The sequence below is a fragment of the Ursus maritimus genome, unplaced genomic scaffold (genome assembly GCF_017311325.1).
Source record: "Ursus maritimus isolate PB19 unplaced genomic scaffold, ASM1731132v1 scaffold_23, whole genome shotgun sequence".
Taxonomy (NCBI): Eukaryota; Metazoa; Chordata; class Mammalia; order Carnivora; family Ursidae; genus Ursus; species Ursus maritimus.
In genome coordinates this window covers 1,317,228-1,339,062 of record NW_024424786.1, presented here as the reverse complement: position 1 = coordinate 1,339,062, position 21,835 = coordinate 1,317,228, and the positions used below count along the sequence as shown (strand labels likewise).

The 21,835-nt window shown below is 36.9% G+C and overlaps 1 protein-coding gene across 3 annotated transcripts in view; it reads right to left on the bottom strand.

Moving 5' to 3' along the window:
- Positions 1 to 2,265: 2,265 nt before the first annotated feature.
- The window catches only part of USP47 (ubiquitin specific peptidase 47), a 109,715-nt gene continuing 90,145 nt past the window's right edge, over positions 2,266 to 21,835 (bottom strand). For 2 of the 3 annotated variants that reach the window (XM_040638812.1, XM_040638814.1), the window contains 12 exons: positions 21,115 to 21,322; positions 19,822 to 19,937; positions 17,666 to 17,785; positions 15,196 to 15,973; positions 10,554 to 10,729; positions 10,116 to 10,196; positions 8,281 to 8,396; positions 7,818 to 7,936; positions 5,678 to 5,808; positions 3,866 to 3,913; positions 3,644 to 3,774; positions 2,266 to 2,836 (listed from right to left, as the gene is read on the bottom strand). In XM_040638812.1, the coding sequence (XP_040494746.1) occupies positions 2,662 to 2,836; positions 3,644 to 3,774; positions 3,866 to 3,913; positions 5,678 to 5,808; positions 7,818 to 7,936; positions 8,281 to 8,396; positions 10,116 to 10,196; positions 10,554 to 10,729; positions 15,196 to 15,973; positions 17,666 to 17,785; positions 19,822 to 19,937; positions 21,115 to 21,322 (2,199 nt within the window). In that variant the 3' untranslated portion in view covers positions 2,266 to 2,661. The remainder of the gene's footprint in view (positions 2,837 to 3,643; positions 3,775 to 3,865; positions 3,914 to 5,677; positions 5,809 to 7,817; positions 7,937 to 8,280; positions 8,397 to 10,115; positions 10,197 to 10,553; positions 10,730 to 15,195; positions 15,974 to 17,665; positions 17,786 to 19,821; positions 19,938 to 21,114; positions 21,323 to 21,835) is intronic. The other variant, XM_040638813.1, reaches the window with a different exon arrangement.

The following is a 21,835-nucleotide window of genomic DNA, read 5'->3' as shown; positions in this document are numbered from 1 at the left end:
CTCTAGTGTAGGGCTCCTTCACTTTTTATCGTGGCTATCGGCCCTCGCTGCCACTCCCTTAGGTCAGCATGCGGACTTCCAGCGAGCAAGCTTCTGCACAGACCAGCTAGACACAGCATGGTCCGGAGACCGCCAGCTTCTGTTTCTTTGACCAGAACATACCGTCACCCTCAGCACCTGCCTCAGACACGCAGGTACTTGGTTCCCACCTGGCGTGCCTGGCTGACGCATCCCCACCTCTCCCACAGTAGCGGCTCTTCAAAACCGAGCCTGACCTTGAACAGGGTCACAGTTTATTGCATGTGGCTTGTGTCTCCTGCCCCACACAGTCCGTGCTCTGCCTCTTAGCTGATGGATCCTAATGGGATTCTCTGAATCTGAGGGAGGCGGAAGCACGTGAACTTCCCTCACGTACATGACCATTCCCATCACCACAAATTGAGTTTGGAAAGTTCTCCACCCCTTTGCTGAAATTGTTGAAGTGCAACATTGTGTTCTCGCTCTATCAGGCACTGAAAAGCAGGAAGCTTTAAATTTTTCTTTTCTATAATGAAATCTATTTTCTTTACTCTTGGTATTTGTAGTATGCCTGCAATTAGAAGCAGAAAACACAAACACAAAAAGCAGGGCAGAAGGCACAGAATGAGGAGCAGGTGTGAGAACTTTACCATTTACTCTTAAAGGAACACTAAGCCAAACCAAGCCCAAAGCCCATCTTGTTTACAATCAGCCTCTTCCGCTGCACAGAGTGGGCCCTCAAGAGCAGAAACTCTATTAAGCCCTACATTGCAAGTAAGTAAGCCTGGATTAGAACCAAGGAGCTGCCGTGTTCCATCAGCAAATCCAAGTGATCCGAAAGACAGCGTGCCACGAGCGCTTCCAAGGTTTTCCTCTGAGAACACCAGCTCCACTAATGCAAACTAGAACAGACTTCAGTGAAAGTTAGCAGAATGCTACACAGCAGTTTACATGGAATAAAAATTAGCCAGAAAAATACCTTAGAAAAGATTTTTTCCCCCTGTGGATTTCAAGAAACTTTAAAGATATTACGGAATTCTCAATTATTATATTCAAACTACAGAGCCAACATCTGCTAATACTATTGTCTTTCTTAAAAGGAAGGTAAAAACCTGATTTTGAAATCTTGACAGGATCCTCCAAAGTTAAATATTAACATCTTTTCATCTCTCTTATGAGAACTTTACTCTAAATGTACCTTACAGAAGTAATTATTCAGGACATGTTACAAAATGTTAAAGAAAACAAATCTACTCTTAATCCAGATTCTTCATCCACAAAAATTTAATGACTAAAATAACACAACAGAATGAACAAATGTTTTATTGGCATGTTCATTGTTGTAAACAGCATCTGGCATGAAAAAGTTTTACCAAAACCTTTTTATTGATTTTTATAAATTAGATGGCATTTTCAAAATTTCTGTAGAATTGTGTTCATTGAAGTCATATTTAGCAAAGCAAAAACTTGCCAATTCTAATAGACTTTGCAATGAAATCATGTTGACTGCATCAGCCTGTGCCATGACCTGACTTATTAGCAAGTTTTTTCAACACGATGTTAAGACGCTTCCGCGGAGTTAAACTACATGTAACTAAAAATCAACTCCAAAAATTAAAGTGGGACTTAGAAGGGTTCTAGAAGATTCAAACTTGAAGTAAATCTTCAAAAGTAAATGTACATAGAAAAACAACTGAAGCTGCTGAACAGAAAAACCTCATTAACAAGGGCAAATACAATCGTATGGGACCCAGCACTGAGGAACCTCACTGAGGATTACATTTACACGGACTGCTGTACTCCTCAATGTACACAAATGTACATCATGAGTGATATGTGGAAAGAATTACCATGGGAAATAGTTGAACTGCAATTATGAAAACTCAATAGGATCCATTTTATTTACATGCTGAATGAACGAGTGAAACGTATTCTCTACATCCATAACTTAAGTATAGTCAGTTATAATTACAATATTGCAGCAATTTGAGCTGCTACCTGCTGGGAGTGGTCTAAGGGAAACGTTTTGATGTTCCAGAATAATGTTCTTAATACTTTGCAAAAAATGAAACAAAATAAAAACACAACTTCACAATTCTTTACTGGGTTATGGCTGGTTCTAAGAATTTCTTTCTTCAGCTCCTATTTTTGCTGCTTTCCAAAGGTCAACACACGTTGCATTTACTTCCGAATTGTCAATGAGGTAATGTGTGTATCAGTGAAATAAACAGAAAATTCATTCATTCATGGCCTTTGCACAGCTTTTATTATGAAGCTATGAGCATCCTGTTTGAGGCTAGTTTTACTAGCGGCTATGTGCACATTTGTCCGCAATAAAAGAAGTGTACTCCTTCCCCTTCCCCCTTTTCTAGTAGCAGGTTTTGCTTTTTGTTTTTTGTTTTTATTTTTTTTGCACATCCCTTTTCACTTTACAGTACATTTGACTATAGTGCACAACATGATTCCAAGTCAAAACAGTGGCCCATTGGGCACTGAGCTTCTGATTGGTGAAGGGCAGTCCAGTCAGTGCTGGTGTCACTGGGTTACCCCTAACCATGTCCGGCCATAATGGCACTACACAGTAGCAGTGAACCATCTAATTAAAACCAAAAATCCCCCAGGGAAAATGCTACACTAGCAGAGTCAATCTTGAGTCAGATCTTTATTTGGTGCTCCATCCAGATATATTTTTAGTGCTTTCTCTTTCCGAGGTGAGTACGTTACACGATGTCCCGTCTTCTGGAGTCGACTGCTTTCTTTTTTCATCAGTTCATTTCTTTGCTCATCTGTTAACTCCATTAATTCTTCTGTTTTATCCCTGTTTAAAATATTAATTACATATTAGATCAGTATAGCCATCTGCCTTTACTGATTTATGCTTGAATGTTATAATGCTCCTTGGTGAGAAAATGAAATTTGATTGTCACTGGTGAAGTTAAATAATCTCACACTAAGATGTCCTGGATTTCTAATACGTTTACTAACACAGCACTCACTTCTAAAAATGGCACAGAATAACTTCCATCCTATTACTAGTATAATAATAGCTATCACTTATTGAACATTTATATATAAACAGGTACTAGGCCAGTTTTTTTTTTAAATGTAATAGCTCTAGTTCTTATAAAATCCTGCAAGGCCGACATCATTGTCACCATTTTACAGATGAGGAACTCGGTACATAACAAAGCCCAGTCTGAACTCCTATCTGCCCCAGGCTCCAATGACTATTCTTTTCCCTCTCTATCTGTGTTGGCTCATACAGCAGTCACTCGCTACATGTGCCTACTGAATGCTTGAGACCTACTGGAAGTGGAACATGCACTATTTCTAAGACTTACTATAAGAAAAAGAATGTAAAACATCTCATGAGTGACTTTTTATATTGACTGCATGTAACAATAACATTTTGGACATAGTGGGTTAAAATATTTTACCAAAATTAATTTCACCAGTTTATTTTTACTTTTAAGTGTGGCTACTAGAAAAATTCAAAATGTAATGTGTGGCTCTCGTATTAACTACTGATCAGGGCCGCTCCGTACCCTAAACATAGGAAAACAAGATACTATGCACAACAAAAAAAATTACATCACTGGGAATAACAAACACATTGTAAATGTACCTATAAAATATGACTGCACCATCATCACAGATATAAAGAGGCCAGACATTCAGGGTAGAAACTTTAGGATTCCAGTCCAAATCCTGATGAATATCAAGGACAGAAATATCACAGGGAAAAGTTCCTCTACCCTAGGGGAAAAACGAACGAATGAATAAATCATGCTGTTAGCCATGTTTACTGAACGCTAGCACCCAAATGCAAACACTCTCAGGGCTTTACCTTGGCAAATTCAATATCTTCCAAAGGGATTCCACTGATTTCAGAAAGCTGTAAAAGGAAACATTTTATATAAGTTCATTTAAAAAAATAAATTTGCTAAAATAAGTCATCAACCTTTTAACCCACACAGAAATAGCGCAATTTTTTTTCCTCAAAGATGTAATGTTTAGGGGCGCCTGGGTGGCTCAGTTGTTAAGCGTCTGCCTTCGGCTCAGGGCGTGATCCTGACGTTATGGGATCGAGCCCCACATCAGGCTCCTCTGCTATGAGCCTGCTTCTTCCTCTCCCACTCCCCCTGCTTGTGTTCCCTCTCTCGCTGGCTCTCCTCTCTCTGTCAAATAAATAAATAAAATCTTTAAAAAAAAAAAAACAAAAAAAACAAAAACAAAGATGTAATGTTTGATATAAAGTATTAGAAAAAAAAGCAGAAAGAGGAATTGTCTTCCTCCCACCCTGCAAATGCTGTGTCCTGGAAATACCAATTTAGTATATTCCTTCCAGACCTTTTCCTATGCATATATAAACTATATCACATATTTCTAAAATATGTAAAATTACATTTATGAAACATCTCTACAGAATAATTTTATACAGCCTATTTATAAGAATAGGTTACAGAGTAACCTCATTCTCTTCAATAGCTTAATATGCTATTTTATTCCCTCCTGATGGACATCAAGTCTGTTTTTAATTTTTCCCAGTTACAATGCTATACTATATACCTTCATAAATATCCTTGCGTATTTCTGCAAATATTTCTTTTAGACTGAATTCTTAGATGTGGAACTGCACATCTGAAATGTTGATAATGCCAAACTAAAGCCTGAAAAAATTAAATCAATTTAACTACTTATCAAAGTTGTATGATATTGCCTGTTTTCCCCAAACCTTGATGACTGTAGGTATTTTTGATGTTCTAAATTTTCACCGCTTTAAGAGGCAAAGAATGCTATTACTGTTTTAACTTGAATTTCTTCTTCAACAAATGGCCTAATCAAGTTCTTTTCCTATTTTAAAATTAGATTGCTCATCGTTTTCTTATTAACGTAGTAGCTCCTTACAAAGACAGGCCATCGTGTTTCATATCTGTTTTAAATATCTTCCCCTTTCTTGTTTTTTATCTTTGTTTATGGGTTGTTTAAAAAAAATTGGGGAGGAGGCTGTGTGTGAAAGGTTTATGCTTTTATGCAATCTATCTTTTCTTTATTAGTTTCTGGTATTATGCTTACAAAGATCTTTCCCTTTCCAGGATATAAAAATATTTTCAATATTTTCATCTAGTACATTTATCATTTTATTTTTATACAGATTTAATATATTTAGGATTTATTTTTGTGTTTGGTGTGAATTATGGAAGTAAAATTTTTTTCTCAAGATGCTAATTGTCTTAGTACTGCTTATGCATAATCCACCCAATCCCTAAAGAGCCACAGAATTCCCACCTTTAAAATGAATAATGCAAAAGAGAACTTCATCTGGATTCTTTATTCAATTCCACATCATTTGGCTTTTTAAAATATATACAGCAATTTACTCTAGTAACTTCTAACTAATCCTGATTACTCAGGATAAACTTGATCCAAGTAACTAAAAGTGAGGGTTCACTTCTGGATGGCCAAAAGCCAGTGTAATTTTTCAAAGCACCAGGAGCCTGAAGAAACAAGGAGAGTGTGTGACAAGGTGTCACAAGGTACGAAAGAGACAAAGAAAGAAAGGTTGCCACGTTAGTGTCTGGCACTCACTTCCTAGGCCCTCTCTTAAGCAACACAGAGAGAAACATGTGTTAGTTCAATTTGTTTAAAATGAACTTACCCTCTCTCGCAGCTCATCAACACTACTGCTTTCCAACACAACCTCCTGGAAGGGATCCAGCTTCATCTCTGAAGGTCTCCACCTTCTTGACAGAACTGCAAGCTGGGACATGGATTTCATCTTCTCCACCCCTATGAAGATATGAGATTACGTCATCTTTCTCTTTTCTCTAGAGGTTCATACTTTGACTTTTTCTGTATTGCCTGACTACACAAAAAGGTTTGCTTCAAGTGTTATGCTTCGATAGTGGGCATAAAAGAACCCAATTATCCCAATGAGTTTTTGAGAATAAACTATGTCCTCTCTTCCCTCCAGCCTCTGAGGAGAATCCCTTACTCTTTTGCAAGCTCTCCTCCCTCCTGACCTGCTAGACGCTGCTCTACCAACTACTCTCTTCTCTGGATTGCCAATCTTTGCCTGTGTTGGCTACTAGCCCACAAATCATCTTTACTTTATCTTCTTTCTTCACTCAGGCTACCATTAACCCCTCTTTTCATTTACTCAAAACTTACTGATTCTTCAACACCCAGCTCAATTGTCTCCTTTCTCTCTGGTGAACACAAGAGCAAACCACTGATTTGGTCCTTCGTACCTATGATTTTGGAATTACAGGTTTGCAGTTCTGGTCCTCTTACAGACTATGCATCTGGAGGGCAATCACTGGTTCTTATTCATTTTTGTAGCAAGAGAGATTAGCAGTGTCTGGCAATTTATAGGTCAATAAATGTTTCTTAAATTTAATCACGATTTATTTCTTACTTAACTATTTTGATGCTGAAATATATACTGAAATGACACCGATGCAGGCACCCACCATCCAGAAACACCTCCCAGCTAATTCATCTGCATCCTTCCTAACAAGGGGAACGTCTGTGTCCGTCATAGTCTCTTCCTGGTCTACCCAGACACAGTGATTATGGTCTGAGGCCCCAACACTCAGAGAAGGAATCACAGTCTGGAGCACGTGCCTCCACAGCATGGTAGACAGTGTCCTAGTTGTTCCTTGTCTCCCCCATTAACTTGTCACTTAATCATAGCTTTCACAACTGAAATTTAAAACAAACTGGACCCAAAATATCCTGAAATAGGTGAGGTGTTAGTATTATTGAACCCTCTGAAAACTATCACAATCTTATGATATTTTGATTTCTATAGAGGGAAAAAGAGAAAAATAAAAATCTTTCTAGACAACAGCAGTCACCAAAGAATATAGAACTGGTTGTTTCCTTGATATGATCTCCCCAAAGTCAACTTTTCTCCCACTGCCTCCTCCAAAAAAACAATACTTTAAATGTTTCAGTGTTGAACATTAAAACCAGGAGGTGTGACAAACACAAGTCCTCTTCTAGGTTACTGTTACAGGCTGAACTGTGTCTCCTCAAAGAGACATTTAAAGTCCTATACCCTAGTACCTCAGATTACAACCTACTTTGGAAATAGGGTTGTTATAGTGGTAATCAAGTTAAAATGAGGTCATTAGGGTGGGCCCTAATCCAGCATGACCAGTGTCCTTATGATATGGGGAAATTCGGAAACAGACATACAAGCCCACAGGGAGGACATCATGTGCAGATGAAAGCAGAGATCAGGAGATGCATTTATAAGCCAACAAACACCAAAGACTGCCAAGCAACCATGAGAAGCTAGAAGAGGAGCATGGAACAAATTTTCCCTCACAGCTCTCAGAAGGAACCAACCCGACGGACACCTTGATCTTGGACTTCCAGCCTCCAGAACTGAGAGACAATAAATTTCCATTGTTTAAACCACCCTGTTTGTGGTACTTTGTTATGGCAGCCTAGGAGATTAATACAGTTATTGTTCTCAAAATCTCTGATCAATTATCAATACTACACCCTCTAACAAAATAAGCCATAATGAAGAAAGAAACTAAATAACAAACCCAGGTAAGAAAATGTTAGCAGAATTTTCTGTAAAAAGTACTAAAAATGCAACTCTGAAACTGCAACTTCTCTGTAAGGAAAAATTAATATTCTCAAAATTAGAGAAAAGAAATACTTAAAAGGTAAATGGAACCCAGACTAAAGACAGAAGAAAACCTGGTATGTGATAAAAAACTATAGGCTTCTATTAGTTCCAGAGCATTTCTGATATTTCCCCATAAAAATATGGATAATACCATCAAGAACTTCAAGGAAAACCTCCCAGTTGCTGGAGATATTAATATCTTCTTCATAAATATGATAATCCAAAAAGACAGTGCCAGGATTCTTCCATGTTTTTTTCCTTAGACGAAATCTACAAATGTGATAAGACATTTTAAACTACTGTATTTTGAGATTCTTAACTTAAAAAAATGACATGAATCTGACATCAAGAAAAAATGGACTATGTTTAAATGGAAAAGTCAAGTGGTTATTCATTAAAATTTGGAAAAAATATAATGAGATGCTCCTCAAATTTCAAGGAAGTTCAAACAAATTCTAATAGTTTTGCTTAGTTCTATTAAAAATCAATCTCTATTACTAAAATTCTGAATAGTACAGGAATTAATTCTAGTTTTAGAAAATTATACCAATCCATATCAACTGACCACACAGTCTTCCTTCCAATTGCTAATGATAACTATAATTTTACTTTACCTGTCAATACTGAGCTCTAAACCACACTGCTCCCTGAGTTGAGGAATTAATTCCTCTTTTGATTGCCGTACAGTCATTCCTTTAGCAAACACAGCATCCAGCAGAAACTTGCATGGCTAGGAATATAAACATCATCACAGAACTGAATTACACATTCAAATAGGGATACACAAGACATTTTATATGCACTTTATAGTGTGACAATTACAGGCCTGAGTTAGGAATCTATCTTCCTCAGTTCAAGCCTTGGCTTCACTATTTACTAACTCTGCCATCTTGAGCAAGTTTACTTAACATTTCTGTGCCTCCTTCTTTCATCTGTAAACTGGGGACAGTGTCTTCCTTACAGAGTCATTGTGAAGATTAAATAACACTCATATTTCTCCTTTTATAACCAAATGATCACAATTTTGAAAGTAAAAAGAATCACTTTTATGGACTAAAATGAGGGAAGTGCATACTAATTCTCCAAATACGTTTATTCATTGTCTCAGAAGGCACACTGTCTCTAAAAACCCCAAATTTGGAAGAAACATTCACATATAAGAGATATGACAGATGCCCAATACAATATCTGTTGAACAAATGAAGGCATTTTAGGAAAAAATTATCCCCTTCCTGTGGCCCTTTACCCATGGTTTTCCTTTCTGCATTTTCAGTTACCTGTAGCCAACTGGGGTCCGAAAGCAAATGACCCTCCTTCGGACAAATCGTCAGAAGGCCCGTGACAGCCCAATGCTACACTGTAACAGTCACAATGCCTACACTGCATTGACCGCACAGGCATTTCATCATTTCGTATCACCACAAGAAGGGTAAATAGAGCGCAGTAAGATATGTGAGAGACCACATTCACAGAACTTTTATTACAGTATACTGTTAAAACTATACTATCTAATTATTGGCAATTATTAATCTCTTATTGTGCCTAATTTATAAATTAAACCTTATCAAGGTATGCATGTCTAGGTAAAAGCACAGTGTATGCAGGATGTGGTACTATCCATGGTTTCAGGCATCCACTGGGGGGAATCTTGGAACATATCCCCTGTGGATAAGAGGGGGCACTATTACATTTGCTGTTTGGTTTTCACTTGTCTAGGTCCTCAATAAGATGTTACAAACATGCTGAAAACAGGGACTCTGCTTTTTTCTTCTGGGTATATGCCATAGCTTGGCATCTGTTGTATGACCGTGGGCACATTGCATGATTTCTTTGTGCCTCAGTTTCTTTATCTATAAAATGGGAGTAATAAATAGTACTCATATCATAGCTAATTGATGAGGATTAATGGAGGTGATATCTGCAAGCATATGGTAAATGCTACTAGGTCAGTGCTTGCTAAATCATAATGACTCTCTGAACACCGCAAGTCCCATGTAAGGGCTCTACAGATCGACTGCGAGCCTGCACTTCATGACCCTGCACTACATGGTCATTTCTAAAGAACAGGCACAAACAAATCCCCTTTTAAAAGCAGAAGTCTCTGCCTCACTCCAGCACTTGTAACAACACTTTAAAGCAGAGGGATGGCAAAAAAAGGCCTGAGAGCCACCTCATCTGCTCCCTGTTTTTGTAAATACAGTTTTACTGGGACACAGCCAACCCCACTGGTTTATATACTGTCTGTGTCTGCTTTGGTGCTGCGGGGGCAGAAATGAGCAGCTGCAACAGAGGCAGAATGGCCTGCACAACTACAGTATTTTCTGGAAAGAGTGTGCTGGCCTCTGCTTTAAAGAGGTAAAAAGAAATGACTCGTCATAAAATCTCTGCACTGTATGTTTTCATTAACTACCAAAAGTGACCTTACATTGCTCTGAAGGGTATTACTTACCTCTTGTTCATTGACCAGAAGCTGGTACACTTTAACTCTGTATTCTCCTTTTTTAAGCGCTCTCCCCAGTCTAATTGTAATCTATAAATTAAAACATTTTTTTTAGATGTATTATCTCAGCAGAATAAACAACCCATTCTCCCCACATTGTTTAGTTTGGTCTTCAAAAATTCTCTAGATTATGGATTCTTTGAGAACACATATATCTTTTACCTCTGATTCCCAGCACCTAGAATAGTAACTGACACACAGTTAACATTTAACAAATGTTTGTTAGATGAAGAAAAACAACAGCAGTAAAAACAAATAATCACTAAACATAAAAATAAAATGACCCTTTTAGGGTTATCTCTTTCACCTTACTTGGAAACAGGGCAAGATGTTCTCAAATCTATCATTTAAAACAGACTCTAATTATTCAAAATTATTTTAATCAACCTTATTGTCATCTGAAAATGATGAAAGTGTCTCATTCAGTCGGACGCTCTCAAACTCTTGATTGCTGGCATACACTCGAAAGACCTTGAAGTGAGAGGACAAAACTCCAACAAAGGGCTCTAAATGTTGTTTGAAAGCGGCCAGAGTAATTCTTTTATCAACATGCACCATCAACCCTAAGTACAAAAAAACCAAAACAAAACAGAAACAAAAATGTAAAAGAAACCTCTTAGGATATAAATAAAACAGATCATTTGCTTTTTATTATACTATAAGCAGGAAAAAAGTACCCCCTTTCACTTATTTGACTTTTAGCTCATACACAACATTGAATGGACAAAAAACATGGACACTGAGCATACGATAGAATCCAACAGCTTCAAATGTTCAGAGATATTTAAGAACTTATTTATTTATTTAGGCTGCTAAATTCCAAACCAACCTTCCAGGAATTTTTTTCAATTACATACATTTCTAGTTCTACACAGTAATAACGTGGCTCTGGCCAGGCTTCACCCCTGCCTCTTCTGCTTCCCGTTTAGCTATGTGACGTGTAGCAAGCCCCCAGCCTCTGTATATCCACTTCTTCATTTAAACAACAGAGAGAATAGCACCTACCTCATGGGATTCCAGCGGGAATTCAATGAGGTAATAGGTTTATCATGCTCTTAGCACAGTGCCAGATATCTAGTAATTGCTTCAGAAATTGCTAGTAAATCTAGTTCTGGGATTTCTACTAGAATAAAAATGTCAAGACTAGCATATGAAGATGTCTGTTTATCATGTGGTTTACTGTAATAGGAAGAGTATCTAAATGAATCTTCCTCCAAACTGCCCATAAAAGCTCTCTTGGCATTGTAACAGGATTATTTTTGGCAAGCTTTATTATTTTTTTTCTAATACTTATTACTCTTTTGTCCTTTATAAGCCACTCATGAACATACTTCTGGAATATTTCTATTTACTCTGGTCTTCATATTAAAAGAGCAATTTTTCTTCTTCATTTTCTCTTTCTCTTACAATAGGCAGTACAGAATACACGAGCTGCATGCTGCCATAGGCCCATGGATCCTGTACCCGTAAGCCTCTCTCAAGGGTAGGCTTTGGTTTTCTGTGAAATTTACATCACTAATCAAGGATGAGACCCTAAAACACGCCTGGTTTATGTTCTTAGGTCATCCCAACTTTTGGGTTGATGAATTTTTGAGTGGACTTTTTCAAACAAATTAATGTTCATTTACTGTTTTCTTGGTTATAAGATTCAGATCCACTATAGAAGAGGTGACAAGAATTAGAACAGAAACATGGTGATGAACTTTTTTGTTATATATACCTTTACGGGCAGCATTTAATTTCTTTATAATGTCCACTTCTAAACTTTAAGGAGTGCCCCTAAATGTTAATAATCCAGTTTTTGGCAAATAAGCCTCTATTTATACTATCCTTGAGAAGGATATAATGAAAAAATTACTTGATTAGAAATCAGAAAACAATGACCAGATTTCAGCTTTGCAACTGCTGCCTAATAAATGGCTATCAGTAAGTCATCCAATGTCTCTGAGCCTCAGTTTTCTCAGGGGATCATTACACCAGTCTCGTTGATTGCTGTTACAACAAATGCAGTAAATTCTAAATCATTACTCAAATAATAAGCTATTACAGCCATTTCAGTTTCTGGGATAACCTGTGGTAATGTATCACAGGGAGACACAGTGTTTGTTGGTTACTGATGTAGTCCAGTATGGTGATGAGGACAAGGTGGTTCTGCAGTGAAACAGCCTGGATGAATGAATTCCTGCCTCCTCCTTGTACATTAGATTTGTGACTCTGACTTAACTTCTCTGTACTTCAATTACCTCTATTATAAAATGGAGACAAGAGTATTTATAATGTCATGTGTTTTGAGGTCAGTATATGTAAAATGCTTAATATAGCCCTGGCCAAAATTGATGGCTTAACTGATTGGCTATAATTATACCATCATACCATTTTTCCTATTCACCTCTTCAAAGAGAAGAGTTCAGTCTTTTCACAGTACAACCTCAAAATATCTTTAAGGTTTTTCTTTTTCTTTCCTTTATGTATTTCTTGAACGAGGTGGTAACCAAAATTGTACAAAGAAATTTTCAGTGCAAATGCACTGCCATTTTTATTATCTTGACCTCCCTGTCTATACCTGAATGCCTGCAGACTGCCAACTAGGTCACAGCGGAACAGTATTTTCAGAGAAAGGTTCTATAATTACTCCCTGAAACAATTCCTGGATTACAACAGATAGCTTAAAGACCATCCCTTTAAGTGTATTTCAGTTATTACCTAAATTAATTGCCTATATAGAATGTCATTCTTCAGGTATCAAGTTCTTTGTCTATTATACCTTGCCATTTCAACCCTCTGCAGGATCTGTATTATATCCATTATCCACGTTACCCAGGCACCTACATTCAGATCACTGAGGAACTGTGATGAACCAGCCTTACTTAGTACAGACTCCTGAAACACCTGGCTGCTGGCTATCATCCCCATCCTCTCCCTCTAAGCCAGTTTCCATGATTTTCACTTTTTCTTTTCAAACACAAACAAGCTTTCTGCGTAGCTTCTGAAAGCTGAAATAAACTGTAGTAAATGGGTTCTCTTGATCACGTTTACTATTTCAGTAAACATTAGTACATTAGTCCACTATGAATTTCCAAAAAGGTGGAATGAGACTCCTCAGACTATAATTCTAAGCATTCCCATTAAATTCTTAAGTTTGAGACTCTCATGCAGTCAAATATCCAGCACATCATTATAAAACAAACCACTTAAAAGAAATGTCTAACCTCTTCCTAAAGAGGAGCTACTTTTAATTTTTCCAATGCCCTAAGAAGGGTTGAGGATGGTAAGAAAGCAAGTAACAGTAGCTACTAGCTATTTTTACTTTACTATGATGTGAGGAAAGGAAGGCACCGTGGTAGCAGCTATGAGGTGGAGGAATGCACCCCAGGCTTACAATCAGAATATCTGAGTTTGATCCCAGCAATGTGACCCACCAGCTGTGTGACCTCTGGCAAATTATTTTAGCCAGTTTGAACCAGTTTCTTCATCAGTGAAACGTGTCTACCAACATCAATTTCACACAGTTGTTGGGAACTAAATGAAATAAAGTAAGTTAATGAGCCTTATGAAGTAAAAACTCCACAGGAAGTTAAAGCATTACTAAGAGTTTCTGTCTCCACTGGGGCTCACCAACCATAGTTTCCCACTTGAGGTTTTTGCAAGATATGTATATGGATGTCACATGGTTTCCGTGTTATTTAGAACTAGTTAAAAACACAAATTTATGCATTTTTACAATTGATTCCATAATTTCTACCACTTTTAAAAGACTAAATTTTGAGACTATAAGCATCATAGCACTTAACTTTTACACTGGTTGTTTGTGTCTTCTCCCACCAATGAAACGTAAGGCTGCAGCTCTGTCACCTCTACTTCTAAAATCTACATGGGGCCTGGCATCTTGAATGGATCCAGAAATATTAACTGGGTGGGTGGAAACGGATGGATAAAGAGTGGGACTTCCTTCCCACTGTTACAAAGGTAAGGGAGCAAAGGCATTCCCTTCAGACTGAAATTGTAGTAATGGTTCCGCTACTTACTAGCTCTAAATATACTTTTGGGCAAGTCATTCATCCTCTATGAGCTTCAGTTCTCTTATCAGTCAAATGAGAATATCAATATTTGCTTTATTAATCTCATACAAGCTTCAAGGGAGAACAAACAAGTGTTTTGAAAACTAAAATTTAAAAATATAAGGGGTAATATTAATATCTGCATTGTTAAAGACTAATGCAAAGTATTTATTTTTTGAGCTATCCCTTATAAACCTGAAGGAAAATTTTGTATGTTGAACCTAGTTGTTCTGCTAATTCTCTGGCTGTTTTAGTCTGATGTTTTATAACAGTTGTTTTATTTTAATGTTGGTGTGTTTTTGTTGTTGTTGTTTATCCCAAAGGCCAAACCGACAGATCTCTTCAATCTTTTTGTGATTATACAATTGAGAATTTCTAGTTTATACTCTGCCTGGAGCTCACTTCATAGTATCAACATTTTCCCCCCCCAAAGTATCAACTTAAAGCCCTTTCCCTTTTCTGACTTTCCCAGTTAATTACGGACTCTTTAAGGGGTGTGGGAAGGGAGTTATCTGCATTGTGGGATAAAGAAAAGAGAGCGGATGCACAAATAAAAAATTCTCCTGGGCAGTGAATATCAAATTTTCTAGTGTCTGGCTCTTTCTCTTTTTGGTATATTATTTACTCTTTAAGCTATTCCTTACTTTTTTACTTAGTACTTCTATCATAATTCTTTCCTTTAAAAAATTCTTAATTCTTTCCTCTTTTTCCCTTATCTTTCCCCAAAGCTGTGACGTCACTGCTGTCACAGGTCTGATGTGTTGCAGAGGTCCAAGAACACTTGCAACTACAAATGCACCGAAAATGAAAGCAAAGGCAACAGAGGACATTCTTATAATCCAGTAAGTTACGGGTGGTCTTAGAACAAAGTACCTAACTCTTAGCTGATTCTTTTCTTAACTAAAAATTTAAATAAACTGAGAAAACAATTGGTGCTGTTTTGAGAAGCCTTTTTCTTTCTAAGTACATACATTTATGTCCTTCCCCAGAACCTTCGTCTGCAGCATAGGGTTCTGCTTTGAAATACATGTACTGTATTTCTCCCCTGCTCTTGCCACTTTCATCGTATTCGCTATCCGTTCCAGAGTCTTCTTCTGCTGTATCCCATGTCTCTTTTTTCCCTTCATTTGCTTTCGTTCTTCTACTACTCGTGATGCTATGAGAGTCAAGTCCATTAGCCAAAGGAATCTGAGCATTATCTGCATTGCACAAAGTGTCACTGCTATGACTGGAGCTAAGAATGTCACTGTCCACTGAACTTGTACTCCTGTCATTATTCACATCTGAGTCTGACCGTTCTTCAGACTGAAAATTTTCAGGATCAGAAGTCTGAATATGCTGTTCAAGGTCTCTATTGTCCACTGATGCTGACGAGTCCCTCTCATTGAGAGGTGATTCTATGTTTTCAAAGTCACTGGTCTCAGTACTTTTGCTGCTGTCCCCATTATCTCCATCTTGCTGCTGCTGTAGTGACAAGCTTTTGAGTTTTTCAGTGCTTTCTTCTAGAATAGCTTCCACAGACTTTAGGCTCCCCACAGGTCCTTTAACTCTTTCACAGTCATCATCCACATTACCAGAATCACCCCCAGCTTTCTGGCATGCTGTCCTTTTGGAATAAGATCCTGGGGACTGTTCAGGTAACAAAACAAATAATCTGATCGTATTTGCATGACGATCCAGGAGTTTCCATAAATGAGAGTCTGTAAAGGCCATCTGGTAATCCAAAGTCTCAGAACTTTCAACAAATACCTAAATAGTAAGCCAAAGAGTTACATTACATCATTAATTTTAGTGATATTAAATCTCATTCATCATATCACCTCAATACAAGACAGTGCATAGTAAGTTGTAAAATTTGGGAAAATAACATTTCTAAAGGGAATGCGTACTATTTTTGGAGACTAAATAAAATTAATATTATGTTCTTCATATGTCTTTGTAATTAGCCATAAAACTGCTAAGACAGATGGGACACACACACACACGCATATACACATATCTTGTTTATTGGGTTGCCCATTTTCAGAATGTTTTTGTACTCCATATCCTGCCCATTAGGAAAACAAGTTTCGCACAAATACAGACAGAGGAACATGTATAAAGACATGTTGGGAATGCCAAAATCCAGATTATAGAAAAAAAAAATCTAATGGACAAATGACTTGATTCTAGAGCAAATAAATGGCAAGGATATAAACACACATGGGGGAGCTTTAGATTAAAATAAACTTGAGAGGTAGGTCAAGGACTTTATTTGGATCCTATTTGAACAAACAAATCTTATTAAAAAAATTTACAAGATAATCAGGGAAATCTGAATATTGACTAGATTATCAGTTGATAATTAAGGCATTTCTGTTAGTTTTCTAGATGTAATAATATAATTATGGTTATGTTTTTTAAAAAGTTCTCACCTTTTAGAAATATATATTCAGATTATTTATAGATGAAATAATATTTCATCTGGGGATGTTTTTCAAATAATCTGGGGGAAGTAGGTGGTTAAATATAAATCAAACGAGAGTCGATAACTGTTCAATAAATGTTACAATCAGGACTATTTCTTTTTAAAGAAAAAAATAAAGGGCGATCCCTCCCACTTTTCACCCTAGAACAGCATTAGGGTGGATTAGAGATTTTAATGACACACAAGCACCGTGCAGAAGTATCCAAAGAAAACAGAGGTGAATAAAAATTACACACTGGCAATAATATGACAACACTAAAAAAGGTTAAATGAGATAAAAGACTCGAGACTGCATTAAGATGAATGAGAATGAAAAAGGCAATAAATAAAACATGGCAAACAAGGCAAATTTTGGATACAATTTATCTAGAGTAAACTGACGGCATTAGAAATAAACACAGAGGAAAAATGATAAATGATAGAACACATAATGGTATCAAGAGGTGAAACAAACAGACCTATGTGAACTTTCTCTTTTCTATCAGAGATAAATAAGTAGAGAAAGGGAATAACGTTGGGTGAACCCAAAATGACAATCTTCTCTAGAGTAGGCATGTCTCTAACTTTCACCATGAAGTACTGCTTTATGGGAGAAGCTCAAGAATGAACATAACATAATTCACAGAATTCAGAGGACAGGACTGTTGTGGATAGAAATAGTCAGTAAGGCTTCACCAAAGAGGCAGGACTAATCTGTGGCTTGAAAAATAAGTGTAGGGAGAGGAGGAAGAGCTCTGCAGGTGGGGGTAGCTCATGAACAAGACATAGAGGAGAACCAGCAGGACTGATTGAGCAGGACAGAAAGAAGCCTGATCTGATCAATTACAAAGGAAGATGATTGTTGAGAGGATGGGAGAATTCATAAGGTAAATTAAAGACAAATGGTGGATAGCTCTAGAGGCCAGCCTTAAAATATAAAACTTAATTTATTATAACCAGCATAGAAAATGGTAACGAACAACTAAAAGATGTACCTTGTTACTTCTAAAAAACCCTTCAGCTTTCAGGGTCTTACTGGGCACAGTGAGAAGACGTAGGTCATTGTAGCAGCGTTCCAGCACTATCCTCATTGTTTCGGCAGGTAAGTGGATGGCCTGTAATGGAAGTGATTTGATGAATAAGGACTCTCAAGGATAATTCTGCTCGACTTGGAAACGTGGACAATGAGACACTGCTGAATTCTTCTTTAAAACAGCAGAAAGAAAATTCAAAGAAAATAATCTTTGTAGAGGTTTATAAAATTTTTAAGAATCTGGAAAAACTTTAGTCTTATCCATTAATTATGCTGTAAATTAGGTGAACAAAGTATCACTTAGGTATGTAGGCTCTGAAACTATTGTTAAGGTAACGATTTTTCACTGAAAATTCTATTCCTGTCATGCTTGCAAAGTAAATGAGGTGATCTGGTTCCAACGAAACAGAATAACTGACTCTGAGAGTGGATGTCAAACCAATACCTGTTTAACTTCTCAACTTTCAATGGGTTATTCTGAATTCTGTGAAGAGCTGTTAATACTTTTACTACATTGTTTTTCTTCTGTGAAAATGATATTAATTAATAGGTAAAATTTAACATTATTCTAAAATTACACATCCTTAATTTGAGGTATCATAGCAATTTCACAAGAAATGAGCAGACAAAAAAATTTATGTTTTAAAAAACATGATTTGTTTTCAATACAACTAATAATAACTAATTCTTAGGCAGTCCAGTTATACTTTAACCATTGCATTACTTGGCAACATATTTTGTGACTGTCTTTATTCTCTACAGACATATTTTTCCCAACAAAATTATTAGCTTTTTCAGGGACAGGAACATCATGTGTTTCTTTTGTATTCTACCTCCGGACTCATACTCTAAACTGTAATACAGAGCGAGTACACTAATGTAGTCCTTTTATGAACAATTTAATTGTAAAATGTAACTCCAAAAAGCGTGATTTGTCTCCTCCAATTATTACTCAGGCAGAAGTGTTAGAAGTTGTTGCTTTGTTAACATAGTAATAATTAAAACCCAACTTCTATATAGTACTTAACAATTTTCTCCCCGACAAACAAAGCATTTAGTTGTTCCATTAACAGTCACAACGACCCTGCTAGAGTAGGCATTAAAAACCCCGAAGAGATAAAAGGCGACCCTGTCATAAGATCAATGACTGGAAAGTGGACCAACTGCTTGGCTTGCTATTACCGAACAATTTCCACCACACCGAGGCATCTGAACGTACAGCTTAAGAACCCTGAAATTTTACCTATGTTTGTGTGCTCAATGTCCCACAGAGTACAGTATACCAGTACACCATTTTATTTGGAGTGGACTAGCTTTCTGTCCAAGGAAATTTGAATGTTCTCATCATACTTTTCCAGCCCCAAAATTCTGAATGAGTCTATGCTATCACTAACTCATTGAATGTGGTCAATATTTAATTTAGCACCTTCCCTGTCAAATCTGCTCCCCCCCACACTACTCTTCTATTTCTATCACGAGATCACTATACCTTTGTGGTTACCCAATTTTGCAACTCCTCAGGTCATCTGTGCTCCTTCCTGCCTTACTCCAACCAATCACAACTCTGGCAGATTCTATTTATAGAATTGTTCTAACAATCTACACCTTCTCTCATTTCTGGTCCTATGCCTTCACCTGAATTATTTCAACAGCCTCCTCATCTACATTCCTGACTCCCCGCTCCTTCCATGTGGAACACTAGTCTAGTGTCACCAGACTTAACCGTTGTACAGCAGAGCTCTTATTATACCACTGCTGTGCTTAGGAAAACAAACAAATATCCTACTTCCTATTGCCTACATCAAATAGAGCCCATCCCTTTGTGTTTACTACTTAAAGACCCTTCATGAAATAAACTACCTTCTATTTCTAGGCAGGTACTTAACAGAGATCCAGCCAAACACATGGCCCTTGCTAGGCGCACTCGCCTCACACTTCCTGACCTCCATACTTTGGTTAACTGGTGTCTTCCACTCAAAATGTCCTCCTCTTCTAATGATACTTGCCTCCCGCCAGTAAATATTAAGTTAGTTCCTATACCTTACTTGTAACTATCACATAATGCTTTATACAGCGCAGGTACTCAAAAATAGTCACTGACCGATTTTTAAAACTTACCTTTGAAATCAGTTGTTTGAACTCTGTGACTGTTTGATTTAAGTAAGCACGAACGGTGACAGGAGCAGCTACAGTTTCTGCCTTAAGATCAACAACATGAACTTTCACCATCACTTCTGTCCCATTTGAAAAACATAAAAACATAACTGGAGGTTATTTTTTAAAATATCTTTCACATGAGCACTGCACTTTTCATGTGTTTCCAAGAGATGGCAAAGATAACGTTTTTCTAATTACCGAGATGGTCAACATACAGTGTTATACATGTATATAATACAAGTTAAAGCTTCTCTTTCACAATTTATCACATTAAAAATAACTACAAAGAAATGGAAATGAAGCTAATGAAAACGTTCTCGTACATCTGTTTAAAACAATGACAATAGTCAAAATATGATTTTTTTAAAATACATGCTTTGTTTCCTTGTAAAACATAACACAGTCAAATTTATCAAGCATATTAAAAATATCCAAAGTTCCAAAATACAGACCCAAACCATAACACCAAATAAATATAAACAGAAAATGCAAAACAAATTCTAAATGGGACACAGCAGCCCTACCTGCTTTTGAACAACCTTCATTATATCATCACTTAAGACCTTGTTCATAATCAAAGACTTCCTCTCTTCAAAATATTCTCTACATCCTACAGAAAATTCTGCTTTGGTTTACATGGTTTGTTTTTTTCACTTAAATTCTTCATATTACAATTTAACCCTACAGAGAGGGTACAGCTAGGGGCCTGGTATTTTGCTTTCCAGATCAGTCTCAAAGAAAAAAACTCCCAAGATATTGAGGAATGTGATAGATTTAATGAGAACAGAAAAAGCTGAAGTTCCTAGGACCTGTAGAAATGGAGAGGATGAAGAAAAAAAAAGAGCACTGGCAGTGATGGCTTATGAAACCTCCTCTTCAAGAAGACTGAAAAATAGACTCTACTTCTGAGACTTAATGGGAATATACTTTTTTTGGACCAGGGTCTTCTCTCTAAGTAGAGGGAGTAGGGAACAAGAAGGGAGAAAGGAGGATGATTCAGTACTGAAAGAGAAAAATTCCACTGAAAACTAAAAGTTAAAAAAACCCTATTTTTAAAAATTTTGTGTATAGCTCTTTGAAAGTAACCTAGAACTTAACCGCAAACTTGTTGCTGACTACTTCTTAACCTATCAAAATTATTCTGCATCTTAAGAATATATAAAAATTTAAAATTAAATTAATTTCTATTAACAAAAAACCTTCTCATGAAAATTTTAAGTTAAGTACAACTCAAAATACCATAAAACTCTTTACCTCCAGGTTTATAAGACTGGAAAACTTGATCAGGCTTTCTTGTCTCCAACAACAGATCAAACATATATGTTGACTTGACTCCTCCTAGTAGAAGTCCCATTGGTGTATCTTCTTCTCCTTCATACGATCGTTCAAGATAATCATGAAACTCGTCATATTTAACAAGGCGACAGCAATCCATGGGTATGACCTCTTCTAAATCCATCATCTAAAAGAAAATGACGCCCAAGAAAAAAGAAAAAAAATATATATGGTATTTTAGTCTGATGTGTAATTACACCACCAACAGGTTCTAACAAACAATATAATCCGTATATTTATGATTTGCATCAGAGCTCAAAGACATCAACGTTAAAGGCACGACTTCAATGCTATATTTAAATAACCATTATTTCATTATCCCCCAAATCATACAACTTATACATCAACAAATTTTAAAGACATTTCTGGTTTTAAAGAAAGTTAACATCCTAAACTTCAGATGGACTCAAAATCAATGTATTATAAACTATTGCTCTGTAATCGCTAAGCTGGAACCAGGGAGAACGACCAATGAGAATATGTGGCTTCTGTTTATGAATCCAATCTGGAGAAGAACTGGTGACTCACATGTTTAGGTCTGACCATCTTGCTAAGTGAGGGGGACAGCATGCCTCGTAGAGTCACCAGAGAGGCCACAGCTTGTGTCTCCCATGCGCCACCCCGCAGCTAGCTCCCTTTC